This window comes from Coturnix japonica, chromosome 5 (assembly GCF_054131305.1).
Source record: "Coturnix japonica strain WE chromosome 5, WE-NBRP24, whole genome shotgun sequence".
Taxonomy (NCBI): domain Eukaryota; kingdom Metazoa; phylum Chordata; class Aves; order Galliformes; family Phasianidae; genus Coturnix; species Coturnix japonica.
Genome location: NC_140667.1, coordinates 48165876 through 48184922, shown reverse-complemented (window position 1 = coordinate 48184922; position 19047 = coordinate 48165876). Strand labels below are relative to the sequence as shown.

The following is a 19047-nucleotide window of genomic DNA, read 5'->3' as shown; positions in this document are numbered from 1 at the left end:
ACAATTGGGTATCTTGCCCTTTGTGTCCGAGAACCTCATGCTAGTGCTGTCTCAAGGGTAATTTATATGCTTAGATACTGTGCCAAATTGAGTTGTTTGTGTGTTTTCCCTTGCTAGCGATTAGCCCCTTTTCTCTAATTGTTTGCATTTTTAAGTTCTCAAATGTAACAACTCCCTTTTGCACTTATTTAAACCATTGCAGAGAAAGGATGTTTCTCCCTGGCTAAACCTCTTGGATAGTCCTCCCACCACTCACTTGTCTAGATTTGGCATTCCTTTCCTATCTCCTGACCATCAATTTGCTTGCCTAAACAAACTGAACCCGTGTAAGATTCTACATCTCCCTGATTATCCTAGCTGCCCTTCTCTGCTATTATTTACTCCATCTTTCTTGAGCATAACGTGCTACAATCTTATGCCATGATCACTATTGAAAACGATGGCTCCTGAGTCTGATTTATTAATAACCTCCCTTTCACTTGATGTATTCCTTTTCTGTACACGATGCAGTAATTGCCAAGCCCTTATTCACCCTTCAATTCTTCTTTTAAATGCTCTTCTCTCCTCCTTAACTAATACTGTATATAGAATTACACAAAATGCATTTGGCATCCAGGCAAAATTGACTGCAATTAATTTTTTTTATTATTTTTATTTTTTTTAATATGAGCCCATTTTGCATCTTTGCTTTGGTTAAGGGGCTATTCAAACGAAAGGCAAACCGAGTTTCACTGGACCAAGAAATTTATGGTAATACAGTTTGCCCCAAGGGAAGGGGAAATGGAAATGTCTCTGCTGTGTGACATCTATTTCTGTAGCTTCTGGGCCAATGACCCATTATGTCTCTGCAGAAAATGGCTTCTGTGAATTTGCCTTTGGCTAGATGGATGGTACACAGTATATAGGGCTGAGAAGGGCACAGCCGCTCTAGAAATCAATAGGAAACAGAACAGCCTGTGCTAAGCATTTCATTCCTCATCCTCTCTCTCCTGGGAAATAGAGCAGGTGCAGGAAGAGAAATGATGGTATAATTCCTAGTAGCTTCGATATGAGTGCCCTCCTTGCAGCCTTCCCCTTACTGCAGTGAGAGTGTGCTGTGAGGAGTTCTTGCTTCAGTTTCAGAAGTCATAATTCTTATTTTTATTTTTTTTTTACTCTGCTTTAACGTAACCTTTCCACATCACAGAGAAATCCATTGAAACGTCCATAGACACTCTCTTCCCTTTTGTATGTTCACAATGATGTAGAAATACTCTACTGTTTTCAAGTCTTAGACTTTAAAACGCTGGGCTAAGTCACTCCTACACGATGGATCATCTGTTTCTTTCTGTACAGACTTGTCTATGGCAACTACCTGAGAGAAAATATTCTTGAAAAACTCTAATCTGGGCAATCTCCAAAAAGCATAGAAGAGAATTTGGTATCCCAGAGGAGGCGGGGTGAGGGTAGAGTAGTTTTAAATCCCTTTACATGCCTTCTTCTCAGCTCCCTGCTTGATTCAGACAACCTCAAGGACTTGGCTTCCACACACTGCAGTTCACCCCAGGACCTCTACAGGGTCCATCTCTGACCCAGCCCATCCATACTTTGGTTCTCATTACATCAGGACATTATAAACCAGCCTTGTAGCAGTTTATTTCTTCTTCTGAATAGAGGGATTCCTCATACATCCGTGTATTGGTGTTTAAGAGACCAATAATAGACCAATTGCTTTGCACTAGCAAAGCAATCTATGCACAGCAATCTATGCAGAAACTGGCTAGGGAAAAGGCAGTTATGTCATCAGCATGCCAGTCATCAGAGATATTCTGAGGCTACACTTCTGCTTCAGAGAAGAAATAATTGGAGAATAAATAATTGGAGAAGAAATAATCGGTATTAAAAGCAGGATTCTTTGACCTTTGTCTTTGGTGACCAGCTGTTTATAATTCAGTTCACAGAAAATAAAGCTTTTAGTAATTTTTTTTCAAGGGAAAAAAGAAATCTATGCCACAAGGGCCCTCTAAAACACATCATCATCTGAAACAGCTGGGCTGCTAGAAGCACTTTGCTTACATACATGGTTCACTCAGTCACATCAGACAACAAGTCCTGTGGGGAAATTCCAGGGAATTGCTGGAACACGCCACCTGCAGTGTTCTAGACTGTGAATCTGTAATATTCTAACAAAATTATTCCCAAATATTTAAAAGCCTGTTTTTTCAATGAAAGCTTAAAACAGATTGAAATTGCTTCAGTAGTGAGTGCAGTTTTACTCAGTTTATCAAACCCCAGTTATTGAAAATAACATACTGTAAACAGGAACTGAAACATGCCTTAATAAACACTATGAGAAATTTGGGAACAACTGATATGAACAAATTAGCCATGAAAGTGAATCTACTGCCTATACAGTGTCATGCTTGTTACTACCAGCTAAAGGGCCAACAATACACCATGACCATATGTTTGAAAACTCTTGTGACTCATACAGAACTATCTTCTTTCATCAGCATGTAACGCTGACCAGAAATCCACCCAGTAAACTGTTCTATTGTGAGCAGCAATTTAACATGCCCCACATCCTTACAATTAACTCTAAAACCATAAAGACATTACTGCCAGGTTTATAATGCCTGCATGCAGAAAACACTCTTAAGTACCTTTAACAAACAGTTCCTGCATTTGCCTTTTCCCATCCCAGTTGCTTTGCAGAATGGAATGCTGTTCCTTTGCTATCCCTTCTTTCACTTTGATTTTTTGCTCATGAAAACTAATGGGCAGTGCCTTATAACGAAGTTCATACTGTAAATAATTGAGATTGCCTTTCTAATTTACATGTAAATGCATACAAGAACTAAAAGTTGAAATTATTAATTACGGATGAAACCGAGCATCAGGTTCTACATGGTGGTTGGATAATGCCTATAAATTATACTCAAGGCCCTAGATAATAAGAATCTTTGCTGCTTTTAAAAGAAAGTAAGAACCTTGCAATTCAAAAGACAGAGGAAAACCTTCCCAAGATGGAAAAATGCTCTGTTCAACACCTACCTTTCCGTCAGATTCTATCAGCATCAGCCTGGTTTACTCAGTTCTATGACTACAGAATGTAGTTCAATCAGATGTATAGCTGCAATGCTGTGGTAACTATTCAGCACGCTTGGCAAGTCTCCAGGTGTCACACCAAATATACCCCTCTTTTTCCAACAGCAAAAGGAGCATTAGAAAGAAGCAGCGAAGCATCAATTTCTACTGTTTCAATTAAAACTGCTCTATAACATCCTACAGCAGAGCTGATTCTTCATCTTTGAAGTGAGCCAAATTCTCCTTTAACATAAATTAGCACCTGTGGCTATTTACTCATATCATAGATAGCTGAGTATTTTGTCCTGTTCTTCATGGTAAAAATTTCATGAGGCCCAAGGAAACTGTAGGATTTCCAGATGTTATATTAGATATGTAATATTTTGGCAAATAAAAGACATCTTGAAGACATTTTCTTTTGTCTTCATTGGAAAAAGAATCTAGACTTTCAATCTGTTCTTGACATTAAAATCTGCAACTTCTCCAGATCTCTTTAAAAACAGCCAATGTTTTCTATACATCGAACACTGTGTGAATGTTTTCTGGGGTGAGGTGTTTTTTGTTTGTTTTTTTAAACAAAGATGGAGCTAAAATTAGTCAACAAAGTTCTTTAGCAATGTGATACGAACAGTGACCTGAATTCCTCATGATTCTGAATCTTGCACCTCGCCTGTTGATGTGCTCTGGCTCAGCTGATGAAAGTTATCACAGCCAGTTCTGCAGCTGAATCATATCCGTAGATCCGCTGGAGGCGGTTGTGTGAACAGACCACTGCTGAACGCCAGTAATTTTTGACAGGTATGGGGGCTGCTGGAAACTCTTGCCACTCACGGTCCATCAAAGCAGTTTCAGGACTGCTCAAATTTATGCTAAATGTTAACTACTTGCCAGCAGTCCCAGCAGCCAAGCAATGCTCATCGTCATTCTTGCTGTCTCCTGCTGTTTCAGGCCCTCCTGAACCTGAGCCAGCCATAAGGATGAGAACCAGAGTACATTAGCAGGGGAAAAAATCACTGTGCCTTCCTTCCCCGTCAGTGTAAGAAAAGGCATCCAATGGGTATCCAGCTTGTACCAGTTAACACGAGCAGCTGTAAGTAACAAAGACTTAATCTTCAGAGCATCTGCATAGTTTCTAAAACTCTAATTTTGACAGCAGCGGTACTATTAAATATTTCTCTTAAATACCATCACACAAACACAAATAATGTCATATTTTTTTCTTCAGCACATTGAACAAGAAGTACTGCTGCATTTCCACAGCATCTGCCACTTGAATAGATCAATCAACTAAATCTCTGAGTACTTAACCCTAATCCATTAATGAATGCAAAGTCAGGGCACAAAGAAGTAATTCCTACAATAATTAATATTAATGAGTATTTCAAGAGGAGGATATTCATCTTCTCAAAAATCATATTAAGAAATAAACTTACAAGAAAAAGTAATTTGTATTTGTTATTTTTTGCTTTAAAGAAATGAACCTGAATATTTTTGAGTTTATTGTTCCATGAATGAGATTCCAGCCAGCAGTGGATATCATTCTAATACAGAACTTAACTCTTGAATATTACAGACCCAGACATAGAGTATTTATTCCTGAAGACATTTCAACCTGCCAGCCTTTATGCAAACAAGTGCCCCTTGGGCTCTGTGCAGGATGTAAAGTAAGTCCTTGTTTGGCTAAATCTGATTGCTGGGTAGGATAGCAGGATTGCTTAGCAATAGTGGAAATTGAACACTGCATACAGAACGGTCCCCTTGAAATGGGGCCGGTGCAGGTCAGCCTTTATATTACAAACTGGGCTTTTCAATCTTTTTTTCGACTAGCAATTTTCATTTAAAGATTCTCAGTAGTTCCCTCCACTATTTTTAATACTCCCAATAAATTTAAGAACTGTATTTAATTTCAAAAATTCTAAGCCTTTCTGATCCTTCTTTGTCAGTCACACATGAGGGTGCTGGAATCACTTCAAACCAACCTTTAGCTGTTCTGCCTGTCAATTCCTATTTGACAATTCTTCCTCCTCCTCTCACATTCCACAGAAATTAATGTATCAGTAGAGAAACTCAGTGATAAGCAAAAACCCAAAGATTCTCAGAACAGAGCCATCCCCAAGTCAATACAAACTATCTACAATTACCTGAATATTAGCAAAACATTTCTGCTTTATTATGTTCTTACTGAGATGGATTAAAAAAGGCACACGCTGACAACTACTAAATAAGAAATACTGCTGTTCCTCCTGACAGGATTAGCTAAATACCTAAATGATAAGAACACTCCTCTGCATTTTTCCTATACTTGGGAAACATGCTCTGAAAAGTCACTCTTTGATCTATTTCATTGGTTTCACTTACTGCAGCAGACCTTTAGACACATAAAAGATTTATTTTCAGTAGTCTAAGGGAGCTCCTCTTTCTTGCTTTGATGTATAAAGGATTTATGATCAATACTATCTGAGAGCAGCTGGCATTGCTACAGCTGCTCAGAGACAAGCAAAAATATGAAAATTAATGCAACACTGGCAAAAATGATATGGCCTTTAGCTATTCAGAAAGTGTAATTATCTTAGTAAATGCATGTGGTTTTGGTAACGAGACTCAAAGTTTCAAATGGATTATTTTTAATAACATCTTTTCACGGTGGTTTTATTACATATTCTAAATCAAAACTCACCACTTACCTAACAGATAAATGCCTCACTCCATCAATAGGCTTTAGATGAAGGGGTCTGGCACCCCACAAGGAATCTTAATGATGTCAATCCCATAAAGGCATGAACTTCACCTACAAGCAGCTCAGAGCAAAATCCATCTTATGCTAGTTACATTAGCTTTGGGTGACCAATATAACAACGCTTATTCAGAAAACAGTTTTATAGCTGTGGTTCTACTACTGAAGATGCTCCCTGTTGCATTTCCACAGGCAATACTAAGGACTAGATTAATGGAAGAGAATGTAGATTGGAAGTAGTTTCACAGCCACTGTGAGCTGACTGAGAAGCAATCCAAATTCTTCACTAAACTCCCACAACTCCCTTCTGCCACCAATAGCATTCTTACATCTGCACAATGAGACAACATGAATTCAACTGACATCCAACACTTTCCTCCCTGGATTAGTTTCAGTAGCAGTGAGTCAATTTCCTGATCTGGATCAGCAGGCAGGCAATGTCTGCATTAACAGAAGTGAGCAGCTCAGACCAAAATGGTTCTTTTGATTGACCCCTACCCACTAAAGCATATGTAAAACTACCTCAGGGATTTCACATGCAGGCTATCACAACATAGGGCTCTCAGCCATCAATACACTGGGGATCTGGTCACTGCTCTTCCAAGATATGACCAGATGTTCTCCAATAATTACCAGATGTTCTCCAATAATTCTTCCACGTTTTATGTTGAAATTATTTATTAAAGTGTGCATTCACGTTGTAATCAAAGCATACAGGCTGCAACATAGGATTTAATGTAACATCCTGATGAACTGCATTACATATCAGAAGCAGCCCATTTCAAAAACTTATTTTCATTAAGAAACATGTCATTTTCTAACTTTTTAATAAATACATACCTTTTACAGTACCATGTAGTAAACAACACAGTGCTCTCCTACTGCTGTTTCTCACTTCAGCAAACACTGTTAATGAATGCATTCGTTTACTATTAATGCAGTTATTAGAACCACAACTCGGTGAACATTTTAATCCCAATGATATCACCATCATTGTATGAAACAGTGCAATCCATTACAGTATCATTAATATTTCATTTTCCAAAGGAATAATTAGTTCACTAATGCCAACAAACCTCCCTTTGCTCAACCTGAAAAACCTCATTAATAAATTATGTCATGTTTAGATATGAAAAACAGGTCAATGGCTATTGAGTTCACATTTCCAATATGAAAGCCTTCCCTACAGCATGGCTCTAGGGAAAACACACTTCAATAATAGAATCCTCTCAGTAAGTATTAAAACAATCACTACATTGAATTGTATAGATATAGAAAACATTCAAAGTGAAGGAACTTTCTTTAAATTACAGATACACAGCATAACATTTTAAGACTTGACTTATACCAGCTTCCTCCCAATTGACGTTACATACTTTGACACCAGAAAATCCCCCTCGAGCTCTTGTGAGTGAAGGAATGGGTGAGAATATGACATGTTTTTCCTCATACAGCCAAGTATGAGTTTCCTTTTTTATGAAGATCGTCTGGCAATGCATCTTTTTTATTGCTCAGCAGATAAAATCTTCAACAATCACAGGTTAGAGGAACTGTTGTCCAAGAGGGACATTTCTTATAAAGGAAACAAGATTACAGTAGGCTCTACAGCCTCAGTAAATTATATTGAAAGCTTAAGATATGATTTCATAAAAATGGAAAATAGATGCATTAAAAAAGAAAAGCATTATTCTAAGTCAATTGTGCATATACACTTAGAAATCATACTTGTTCCTACAGACATGTTATACTACTACTGCTCTGTGCAGCTGCTGTAAAGTGAGGCATTTTGTCTTTACGTACAGACACAGTCTGTAAGAGCATTCTCTGACCTAAGATCAGGCACAGCACACTGGGATTTGTTTTATGAGGTATATGCCTCTGTGGCTTAAAAATAAAAACAACCCAAAAAACAACCATCAGTTGTGTTCTGTTCCAGTCAGTGTCTAAGAAGAAAGCTTTCAAGAGTTCTCTAAGTTGTGATTTCAATGGGAAATATTTTGGATATTCATGAAATAAACAGTGGTTGTAAATTAAGGCTGAAGGCAATTTTTATTTACACAGTCTAACAAACAGACCTAAGCAATCATTACATTGGACATTCAGACTCTGAATATCACTACTAGCAGGTTTATAGCACCTCGGCACTCTACTAAGTAGTGTTACATTCTTCATGGAGCTGTGATCACTGATTTCCAGCATTGGTTGTTTTCCGACGAAGCCACCTCAGGGCTCTCACCAGTGCTACTTGTCCCATGAGGAACGTGATAGTAAAGTTACGTTTATACCAATCTCTTGGATTCCAAAGCCAGGAAGGCAACCAGAACACAGAACAAGAAAAGGAAAAAGGAACATAGATATATTAAAACATCTCTTGGCAATGACAAATGACAACTTTGTGATGACTTACACTTTCCATTCTTTGTGACAACACTTGCCTTGTCTAACTAAATAACTTAAAATGTCAGATGCGGATAGTCACATAATGAACAGATTGCATGTGGAGTATATGGCTACAATTATTCAGAGCTCAACTATAAAGAAGTTTAATGTGTAGCTTCATAACCAATTGCATTTTAATTCAGACAAGATTAACTAAATCTTACAATGACCTGCTTTACTTCAGAATCCAGCCACTTTTAAGAATTCCCCACCAGTGCTGTGCTACATGTGGCATTTGTGCACGTATGAAGAGGCATGTGTTAGAACAGGAATAATTGGTCACCTATATCTGAAGGGATGGTGAGGGGGGAAGTAAAATCATACTTCCATGTTCAATTAGGTAATGCAATACAGGAAACACTTTTGCAATCAATACAGGAAACACTTTCACAATGCATCACCTTTTAAAGACCATGCCTTTAACATTACCAAAATTAGCCTTCTGACATGCATGATCTCTAAATATTCTAAATATACATCTTTTTAATCTCTGGGCATCTGCTTCAAATTCTTGCTCCTGTTAGCAACTAAAGTAACTTAATTATTGCCTTCATTTTTCCACCAAGGATCCCTCCCCTGTTTTGCAAAGCTTCACACAAGCAGCAATACTCTTATTGTAGAAATAGCAGAGAATATTACATTACACTTTGAATTTAGGTCTTCTGTCACATCTTTTAGAAACCTTGCATGTACAGGTTAGCATAGACCTGAGATATTAACTTCTCAGTAAGGACAGAAGCGAAAATCATGCTGACAAGAAGCACTGAGCTACCCTCTAAAATGTCATGTTAAATCAAAATATCATGCTAACACTGCAACTGTTTCTTTTCCCCTTTCATGTCTCATTTCCAATTTCTTATTCTTTTTAAAGACTATTTCCACTCTATGTACCCCAAACCATATATGCTTGGTGTCTTTATTCTACCAAACTTGTAGAAGTTTTAACACTTCAGCAGCCAGCTTTCAGGCCAGCTAGCAACACTGCAGAAAAGCATACAAATGAACGCAGAAATTGATCTTTTTTTAAGTAGGCTCCAATGCTTTCAAGGCTGTGCAGTTCCACTCAGCATCAGCCATTCAGTGTGTTGTAACAGAGCAGCAACAAGGATTGCCACCTTCAGAAATAAAGCCTGAACTCTTTGGTTTTGCTTCCTCCACTCCCATGCAAGACGTGTTCATTTATTTTAAATACTGTTACTTTACTGTAAGAACAATTCTATTGTATATGCACAATACATACAAAGAACCCTAAACTGCACTTTGTTACAGTGACATTAGAATTCTAACTCATGTCAAGTCATGAGGAACCTGAGAACACTTGGGACCTTAGAGCCCTGTCAAGTCAGAGTAAAAAAACAAAGTTAGATCCAATCCTCTATACCTTTTAGCTAGACGGTGATGTCCAATAGTCAACATAAATATATTCTACATACCTGTTATAATGCATATGCTTTCTAAAGTTTTTACGTAGGAAGTCCTTGTAAAAGTCAGCCATTTCCTCTGCATTCAGTGTCACCTTCTGGCCTGAAAATAAGTTTTGGCATGACAATGTGAAGATAGTTCTTCAGACTAAAACACAAGGCTCAGATTGTGGAGCTAGGTCTGACTCCTTGCTTTCAAAGGCTTCTTGCGTAACCTTAAAGACATACATTTACTTTCTTATATATTAAAAGCTTATCAAGGGAGCTCAGCAGATTAAAAACACTGTTACACCTTGGAACCAGCACAGTAACTCTGAAGCCCTTATTACTCATGAAAGTGATTTTTGTTTGTTAGGTCTCAGCTTACTTAGGAAGCCAGTGGGCCCCTACGAAAAAGTCATCTACTTCTTGAATAACATTAATCTGTCACAGGGCTGAAGTCTAAACACCACCAGTAAGAGCACTTAGTAACCTGAGTTTCCTCCCTTAAAGGAGATCTGTAAGCACAGGCAGAACACTATTCATCACTGACAAAACACTGTCAAAAACACATTTTTTTTCCTACTGCTGTTGCTAAATTTCAAGTACAAGAGAGGACACGTATAGCTTTGAACATATGTCTCAGTATAGAAGGTAAGGAGACACATATTCTCTCCATGGAATGTGAAAGGAAGATCTGTGGCTACTGCACACAAGTAGCGCCTGGACAGCCAACAAATATTTTCAACTTTAACAGTTAATTCCTACAAAATCTTTCTGGCACTAACAGCAAGTCTAAAACAAGGATCAAATTTGAGTTTCCCAGAGAATACAGACACGATGGAGACTGCAAGATTCAACTTGTTATCGTTCCAAAAACACATTTTAAAGCACCCAAGACTGATCACAGAAGTGTATGTCATTTATCAGTACTACCATGTCCTAACATACTATGCAACAAAATCATTGTAACAGCTTTAATTATTTTATTTCTTCATAATCTTCATTCAGTTCTGCTGACAGCACGGATCTGTTGATTAAGAAATAACTTCTGTTCCAACTGTACATGCATGTAGTTATTACTCTTATCTATACACAGCTCTGTCTGTGAGCAATAAAGAGCTAACCCAATATGTGCAGTCAATGTAAGGGATGTAGAAGCTTATTTTTTCTTTTACTTCTTGATTAACAAAAACACAAACACACACAAAGCAGCAGTTTTTCCTTAACAACAGAATTTAATTTGTTTTGTAATCACATACCAGTCACTGGGACATAAATACAAGTGGAATGTAGAAGTCTAAGATATATAGAACACCAGTACAGATGCTTTCCTGAAGTCAAACACACCATTATTCTATAAACAAAATGTTCAGCCATGTACTACAATGGCCAATCTCTGTATTACGAAAGCATCCTTTTTTCTATTTCACATAACACATTTCTCAGGCACGTATTTTACAGCAACTGTGCTCAAAGACGGTCAGAGAACAGCTGTTGTCTCTTTGCCCAGAGAAGCTGTGGGTGCCCCATCCCTGGAGCTCATAAAGGCCAGGCTGGATGGAGCCCTGGGCAGCCTGATCAAGCATCTGACTTATTGGTCAACAGCCCTACCTGCAGCAAGGGGCTGGAATGAAGTGATCTTTGAGGTCCAGTCCAATCCAAACCATAATTATTCTTCAGGGGTTGTCTTACCTCTTACCTCATAGAAAATGCTGTATTAATTTAACATGGACCTGATGGAAGAGCATGCATTTTTTTGCCCAACCACAGCATCCGCTTAAGGCAAGTGCTCTAGTATGTTCAGCTCAGCTAGTTCACTGGGTTAAGAAGCATGAGAGAAGAAAGCCTGTTCCTCCTTAGGCTGCAGAATGATTAAATCACTTGAACGGGATTTCATCACATACCCTCCAGCTGGGCAGGGAGGAATTAGGGGACAAACACTGCAACAAAACATCTCACTTTTCACGTGCATGCTCTGAACAATCACTTGTGACAGAACACACAGCACATAACTAGCAAAATCTGAAGTTAAACAGAATTCATAACGTATCTTGAATTGTACAAAGATCTCACTAACCTGTTTCATCTCTCGTTTCCAGACCCTTGGCTTTCAGCCTTGAGTAGATAAATTCTTCTTTTTCCTAAAAGATGGTTTTTCCACATTAGAATTTGAGGCATTCGGTCCTTGAAGTAAACCACTGTTTTTAAATCATGTAACAGCTCAGTGCCTAATACCCTCTGAAATAACAAACAACACTCATTAATATTGGAAACATCAACAAAACATTTACCCAAGCACAGTGACTTAGTGTTAAACCGATAAAGCTCTGTTGCTTAGATCCAGAAGATGGCCATGAGGACAACCAAAGGGCTGGAGCACCTCTCCTATGAAGGAAGACTACAGGAGTTGGGTTTGTTTAGGCTGAGAAGAGAAGGCTCCAGGAAGACCTCACCACAGCCTTCCAGTACTTGAAAGGAGCTTGTAATTGGGAAGGAGACAGACTTTTCTTTGCATAATTTGATAGTGATAAGACAAGGAGGAACAGCTTTAAACTGAAAGAGGGAAGATTTGGGTTAGATGTTAGAAAGAAATTCTCTGCTCAGACAGCAGTGAGGCCCAAACAAACAACAAACAAACAAACTAACAATGAAGACAACACATACCACATAACTGAGCATTTCTGCATTCAGATAAACACGTGGCCTTCAAATCTGTCATTATTTGGATGTGTACAGAACAATTACCTTTTCGTCGAGTTCTCAAACTCAGTTCTACAGAAGTCAGGGAGGATATGGTGATCAAAGCTCAGAAATAACAGTGAATTACTGAATCACTCCCACTCCTCCTAACCTATAGGGTCATAGAAGAGCTTCGGTTGGAAGGTCAGCGAGCTCCAACCCCACTGCTATGGGCTGACTGCCCCTCACCAGACCAGGCTGCCCAGGGCCCCATCCAACTCAGCCCTGAACACCTCCAGGGATGGGGCACCCAATAGTGATAGGACAAGCTACGAGGTTGTGTAAGAAGTCACTCCTACTCCTGTTTATAACCTCTCTTCAAGTACTGGGAGGCTGCAATGAGGTCTCCCCAGACCCTTCTCCTACCTAAACAAGCCCAATTCTTTCAGCTTTCCTTCATAGAAGTGCTCCAGACCTTAAGGTGCAATCGCAAAAGAAAGCACGTGTCCTTGCTTTCAGAATCACACACAGCATCACAGGCTTTCAGCCTTGATAAAAGGTTCAACTGCCAGTGCAGCAGGGCACATCAAAGAACCATCTGAGTTAGAATGGACCCCAAATGCCATTTTCTCCAACCACCCTACAACGAACAGAGACACAGCTCCATCAGGTGCTTCTACAGCAGAGCTTTCCTTGCTTTTTCCCTGCGGCAGCACCGCTTCCAGCAGCCAAACCCCCCCATTCCTCCCGGCCCGATGCCGCCCCCCAGCGGTTCCGGACTGACCGTCCTGAAGGCGGTGTTCTGCCGGGCCCAGAAGCGCTGGTTCCACTCCTGTGTCTCCTCCCGCAGCTCCCGCAGCCGCCGTTCCAGCGGGGTCTCGTGAGGCGACACGTAAAAGATGACGGGGCGGAGGTTAGAGCGCTTGTCTGGGGGCCCGATCCAGTCCCTGCGGGAGCCGGCGGGGGGACAGAACCGCGGCCTCTGTGTTACAAGCGGGACGATCGGCCGCTCCCCGCCGCCGGAGGACACAGTAGAGGAGAAGCATCCATAGCAGCATCCATAGCGGCATCCATAGCGGCAGCCGCCCGCCCTCACGGCCCGCACAACCCCTACAGCCGCCATCCCCGCCGCCGGCCGCGCTTTACGGCGATGTCGCAGCCGAGGGCGGCGCTGCGGGGCGGGGCCGGGCTCAGGGCTCCGAGCCCTTCGCTACCGCTCGGCCGTGGCGCAGCGCCGAGCCGGGCCGCCGTGCCTCAGCCCGGGGGCGGCTGCAGGGTGAGCCGGGAAGGAGGGGGGGAGTGCGGGGAACGCGTCGCTTTCGGCTCCGGAGCGGTGGGAAGGAGCGGCTGTGAGCGGGGAGGGGAGCGCCGTGCTGGGGGGTTCAACCCCGGCTGAAGGAGGGGCGGCTGCGTGCCCGCTGATAGGGGTCGGTGAGACCGTAATATAAAGTTGTAAACACGGGTAACCGATGTGTTCGCTTCGCTCTGCATCGCAGTTCGACTGAAGGTGGATGAGAGCAGAGCATGGATATGGGGAACCAACACCCTGCCATCAAACGGTTGCACGAGATACAGAAGGAAGTGAGAGAGATCGAACAGCAAGTGGCAGTCTTCAGCGGGTTGTCCACGGACCGGGACTACAAGAAGCTGGAGAGATCCCTCACCAAACAGCTGTTTGAGATCGACTCTGTGGACACTGAGGGCAAAGGGGACATCCAGCAGGCCAGGAAACGCGCTGCCCAGGAGACCGAGCGGCTGCTGAAGGAGCTGGAGCAGAACGCCAACCACCCGCGCAGGCTGGAGATCGAGGCCATCTTCAAGGAGGCACAGGCGCTGGTGGAGCGTGAGATCACGCCTTTCTACCAAGGAGGCAACAGCATCAACGAGGAGTTTGAAGAAGGCATCCAGGACATCGTGCTGCGGCTCACCCAGGTGAAGACCGGAGGGAAGGTTTCCTTGCGCAAAGCGAGATATCGCACCCTGACTAAAGTGTGCGCCGTGCAGGAGATCATAGAGAGCTGCGCCAAGAGACAGCTCTCCCTGCCACTCTCTAATGATGCGCATCCTTCTGTCTCCAAAATTAACTCTGTAATGTGTGAGGTGAACAAAGCCAGAGGAACCCTTATTGCGCTTCTGATGGGAGTGAGTAGTAATGATACCTGCAGGCATTTAGCCTGCGTCCTCACAGGCCTCGTCGCTGATTTGGATGCTTTGGATGTCTGCGGTCGCATGGAAATAAGGAATTACAGAAAGGAAGTAGTGGAAGAGATCAATAAATTGCAGAAATACCTGGACTTGGATGAAGAAGCAAATACTACTCATGCTTATGATCTGGCCCAAAATCAGTCCATTCTAAAAATAGAAGAAATACGCAAGAAAATGAAGGAAGTTAATTCTTTGCTTTTAAAAACAGAGAATGCTTCTGATTTGTATTTGGGATCCAAAGCAGAACTGCAGGGATTAATTGCCCAGTTAGATGAAGTGAGTCCGGGAAAAAACCCTTGTATTAGAGAAGCCAGGAGAAGAGCAGTGATAGAAGTACAGACTCTCATAACATACATTGATTTAAAGGAAGCACTTGGAAAAAGGCAAATGTACGCAGAGCAGACTGCTGCAGAACATCAGTCTCATCAAGCAGTTTGGACTGTGCTTGGAAACTTGTCTCAGATTCAGCAGGAGGTGATTTCTTTTGATGGAAATAGAACAGATAAGAACTACATGCGATTGGAAGAACTCCTTACAAAGCAACTTCTTGCACTTGATGCCGTCGACCCACAAGGTGACGAGCGATGTAAGGCTGCCAGAAAGCAAGCAGTAAAGCTTGCACAGAATATCCTTTACTACCTGGACATGAAAACAGATGAATGGGAGTACTGAAGGAAACGTGGCCTGACATAAAATACCATTTTTTTTCCTGCGGCACTTCATGTAGGATGATAGCTACACTGGCAGCACATAGTGAAAGTAGTGTTCTATGCTTGCTTAAATCACGGAGGTTGCATACAAAGTTACCTTGGCTATATGTGTGCTATCCCACGCAGTCACCCACTTGCCATGGCAACTGTCAGTACACCATCAGCAATTCTGGTCACTGCTATAAGCAATGGAATGAGATTCTCTGAAGGAGCAGCTTAAGTGTTGATTGAACGGCTTCTTTTTCTTAATCTGTCTGTGTTTTAATAACCTGGTGTAACATTCAGAGAACGCAAATGTTTCAAAGATGCCGAAAATTCCTTGTGGTGCAGTACTGCAGAGCTGTTTCAAGAAAGCTGGGCGTGAAAATTAGTGTTTAAGCACAAGGCTCCATCCAGCAGCATCGTAGCAGTCTGGATATACTCTTAATGTGCTGCTTTGATGAAAAGTATTAAATGCAAACAAAAAAAAACCAACTTGCTGGCTTTTGGGTTGTGCTTGTTTTATTCCATCCATCACACCTTCTGCTTGCTTAGATCTCTTTAGATTTCCTGCTCGGCAGAAGTACAATGCCAGCTTCAAATTCACATAGGCGAAGCCACTTTTGTATGGCACCTGTGAACTGTCATTTGCAAGAACAGCTTTTCTGCTGGTGGAAACTCTCAAATATTCTTTGCTTTAAGAAGCTGGGACTCAAAGAGGACAATCTGTAGATATTTACTGGCCAGATGAATTGGGTTTTGAGGATTTCACACTGCCATCCATTAGAACCTGAAAACTGCAATGAACTTTTTTTAATGCTACTTAGGGGTCTTTTTAAATTCTGCTGTTCTATCTGGTTTTGACTCGCCTTCCCCTGTTTGATTAGAGCAGAAGTCACTTTGAAGCGGATGAGGATTTTGGATTTATTTTTGTAGTGTTAGGTAGTATAAAGGCATCCCTAATGATGTACGTTTGTGTGATACACGTAGATCTTTCATACTGGTCAGGTGTGGCTTTAGGCATGTCTTGGAAGAGGCTTTTGGCATACGTCTCTCTTTGTAACTCCCTGCTTAATTATAAATGAGCTTTGTAAATCAGCTCGATTGTACTACTTTATGCACTACCTTTTCGTTTGTTGCTGCTAGCACCCATCACATTTCTACTATAGCATGGTTTTGAGTTTTGTTTTGTTTGGGGTTTATTTTGAGCATGGCATTAAAATGAATTAATACAGAGAAATATATTTAATTACAGAAACTTTGCACTTCGCTCTTTCATGTTGAATTAATGAATCAATGTAGGTGATGATTTGTGCCTCTTTATGGAGTAAAAACCATTTCGGATGTTAAACTTTAAACAAAGTATTTTTAGATCTATTTTAAACTGATTAAATAAGACAGTGCTGTCTGTGAGAGACAAGTGCCTTTAGGACACCACAAACTTGCACCATCATGTGTAGATATAGAAACTGTTTATGGCAGCTTGATGCAAACTGGATTTATTGTGTATATATAAGTGCACTGTATCTCAAATGAACGTAATGCAATAGGTGAGAATTGCTCTATGGCGTCCTGACAACAAGCATCAGCTTTAGGAAAAGCAGACTCTGTTTAAAAATGAATTTATTTATTTTAAGATAAATAGGGAGATTGGGGACAAGGAGGGAGAGAGAACTCTTCTTCTGCATCGTGCTTTCAGGTGCTGCTGAAAGCCTGTGTAACTTCAGAGTGTGAATACATTTTGTTTTGTGACAGAACATTTGCTGGAGGGTTCTCCATGGCTCTTCAACCTTGTTGAATTTATCTTCCCTTACCTAAAAATAATTAAAATAAGTAGAATCATCTCCTTTGGGTAAAATTCCAGTCTGTGTTTATAGGTTTTATGGCTGGCACGGAATAGTGATGTTTGACACCTGAATTACTGGACTCATTTCAAGATTTCTTGGTGTTTGAACTTCAGCTTGTTGTTTATGCTTAAATTTGTAGGAAATGTAAGGATTTCATAGTGTGGTAATAGAATGCATCTTTCTTTTGTACTGCTGTCAGGTCTGCAGTGGTTACTTGTAGGCTGTTTAACGTTGGTGTTCTTTGGAGGTCGTGTGTAGCTTTATAAATGTTTGAACTTAGGCGAAAATGAGTAAGTATAGTTTTCAGATCTATTTTAACTCTGCTTGTCTTTCAGCTTCTCTGGATAAAAAATCAAGCCTGTGTCTCTAGTCAGGCAAGTGTGTAAGGTTAGTGTCACTTCCATTAACTGACTAGGATTTGGTAGCACGATACAGTGTGGATTAAGCTTTTCCCCATTGTTCTGTAATCTAATCAATTGATAATCTAAATTTTATGGTAAAAATCCTCATCTGGAATGGGATCAGTTTAGATTTTGCATGAATGAAAACTAAATATACTTAATCAAAAGAAAGGAAAGCAAAAAGTGGAGGTTTCTCAAAGTCTTGCTTTTGTGCTAAAGAATGTAATGGCTCTTTTTGATATCCAAAGATTGAGAAGCACACAGCGTCTCACTATGGCAGGCTAAATAATCAGCGAAATGCAAGTGGACCAAGTTGCAAAATCTTGCATTTTAGTGCTCCATGGAAGTGAAGTAACTTTTCCATGCACTTGGCAACCTACCTTAGAGCTAAACAGGTCACTGGATATTTTGGGGAGGTAATGATACATCCCGATTTCTATTTGTTTATTGTATTTCCCTTTGAATTGGTTTTGTTTGGTTATGTCAGCGTTTATTTTTGTTACTTAGTTCGGAGGAGGCTTTTGTTAAAGTAAATTACTGTACATACTCCTATGGTGTATGTCTTGATTTATTGCTGTGTGGGGTGTGGCATTTGTATATACAAATTCAAGGTTAAATATTGCAGTGTTATATTCCTGATTAATAAAAATACATTGCTAATTTTACAAGGTGTTCATTTGAATGTTATGCCCTGCTGCCTTTATTTATTTATGAATGTGAGTTATCAGAATGTAAATTATTTTTGTCTTAGAAAAAGTCATTAAACATATAGACAAAAAGTTCTCTCTCTTTTTTTTATCTCCTTCCTCTAAAAGTTTGCTTTTTCACTGCTGTATTTAACAAAATAAAGTTCTTTGTGTGGAAACCACCCCCACCTCTACTTGCTAAGTCTGGTGTTTGGTTTTCTTTGCATGTAAACTTGCATTACAGTAATTACATCAGCTGGTGCTTGAGTTGTTCCTTCAGTGGCAGCTCTGCACACTCCTGGGCTTCGCTTCAATGCTCACTGTAAAAACGTTGGCAGTAGTGACAATCCTTTCTGTTGAAGGATGCTTCCTTTACAGGTGAGCGTGCAAAACTGATCGTGTGAAGTCTCTTCGTGTGCAAAAAGAACCTCCAGTAGGAGTCGAGCTAATTAGATTCTGAGCAGTATAGATGAGGCATGTTCACATGACTGTTCTGATGGCTCAGTATGTTTTCCTGAGATGCAGCGAGTTATCAGCTCACTGCTGCTGGAAATCTGTACTGCTATTTCTGCTCAGAGGGCTGCTGGCTGTGTGCTGCTTCTGCTGCATGACCAACTCCTGTGAGCTGATTTAATGCAATAAAACAGGAGGGGTAAAAAAACAAAAAGAAAACACGAGGAAGAAAGAATATAGCAGAATATAGCATTCTGTGTGTTCAGTGAGACAAACTGGGTTGTAGAATAGCCTAACGTGAGCCAGAGCTACCGCAGAATGAGTGGGTGGGTCACAGGGCCAGGGGTTAGGGAACAAATTTTAAGTGTTTCTGTAGCACTAAGCCATTAGATCAATCTTTCACACAGCTAAATCTATGCAGGGGAAAGAGAGAAGACGGCACTGT

General features: G+C 40.7%; 2 protein-coding genes across 3 annotated transcripts; one reads left to right on the top strand and one right to left on the bottom strand.

Moving 5' to 3' along the window:
- Positions 1 to 6460: 6460 nt before the first annotated feature.
- COA8 (cytochrome c oxidase assembly factor 8) lies at positions 6461 to 13458 on the bottom strand. 2 transcript variants are annotated; one of them, XR_014946805.1, is made up of 4 exons: positions 13106 to 13458; positions 11720 to 11880; positions 9673 to 9763; positions 6461 to 8091 (listed from the first exon to the last, which is right to left on the bottom strand). XR_014946805.1 is itself a non-coding variant. In XM_015865504.3 (4 exons), exons 1-4 carry the CDS (start codon positions 13442 to 13444, stop codon positions 7983 to 7985), a joined length of 603 nt encoding a protein of 200 aa, XP_015720990.1. In that variant the 5' UTR covers positions 13445 to 13458; the 3' UTR covers positions 6461 to 7982. The 2 variants fall into 2 exon arrangements, 1 of the variants encoding a protein (XP_015720990.1); XM_015865504.3 differs by having other exon boundaries at positions 11720 to 11783.
- Positions 13459 to 13491: 33 nt separating this feature from the next.
- Positions 13492 to 18343, top strand: BAG5 (BAG cochaperone 5). The gene is made up of 2 exons (XM_015865501.3): positions 13492 to 13597; positions 13818 to 18343. Exon 2 carries the CDS (start codon positions 13846 to 13848, stop codon positions 15196 to 15198), a length of 1353 nt encoding a protein of 450 aa, XP_015720987.1. The 5' UTR covers positions 13492 to 13597; positions 13818 to 13845; the 3' UTR covers positions 15199 to 18343.
- The last annotated feature ends 704 nt before the right edge of the window (positions 18344 to 19047 follow it).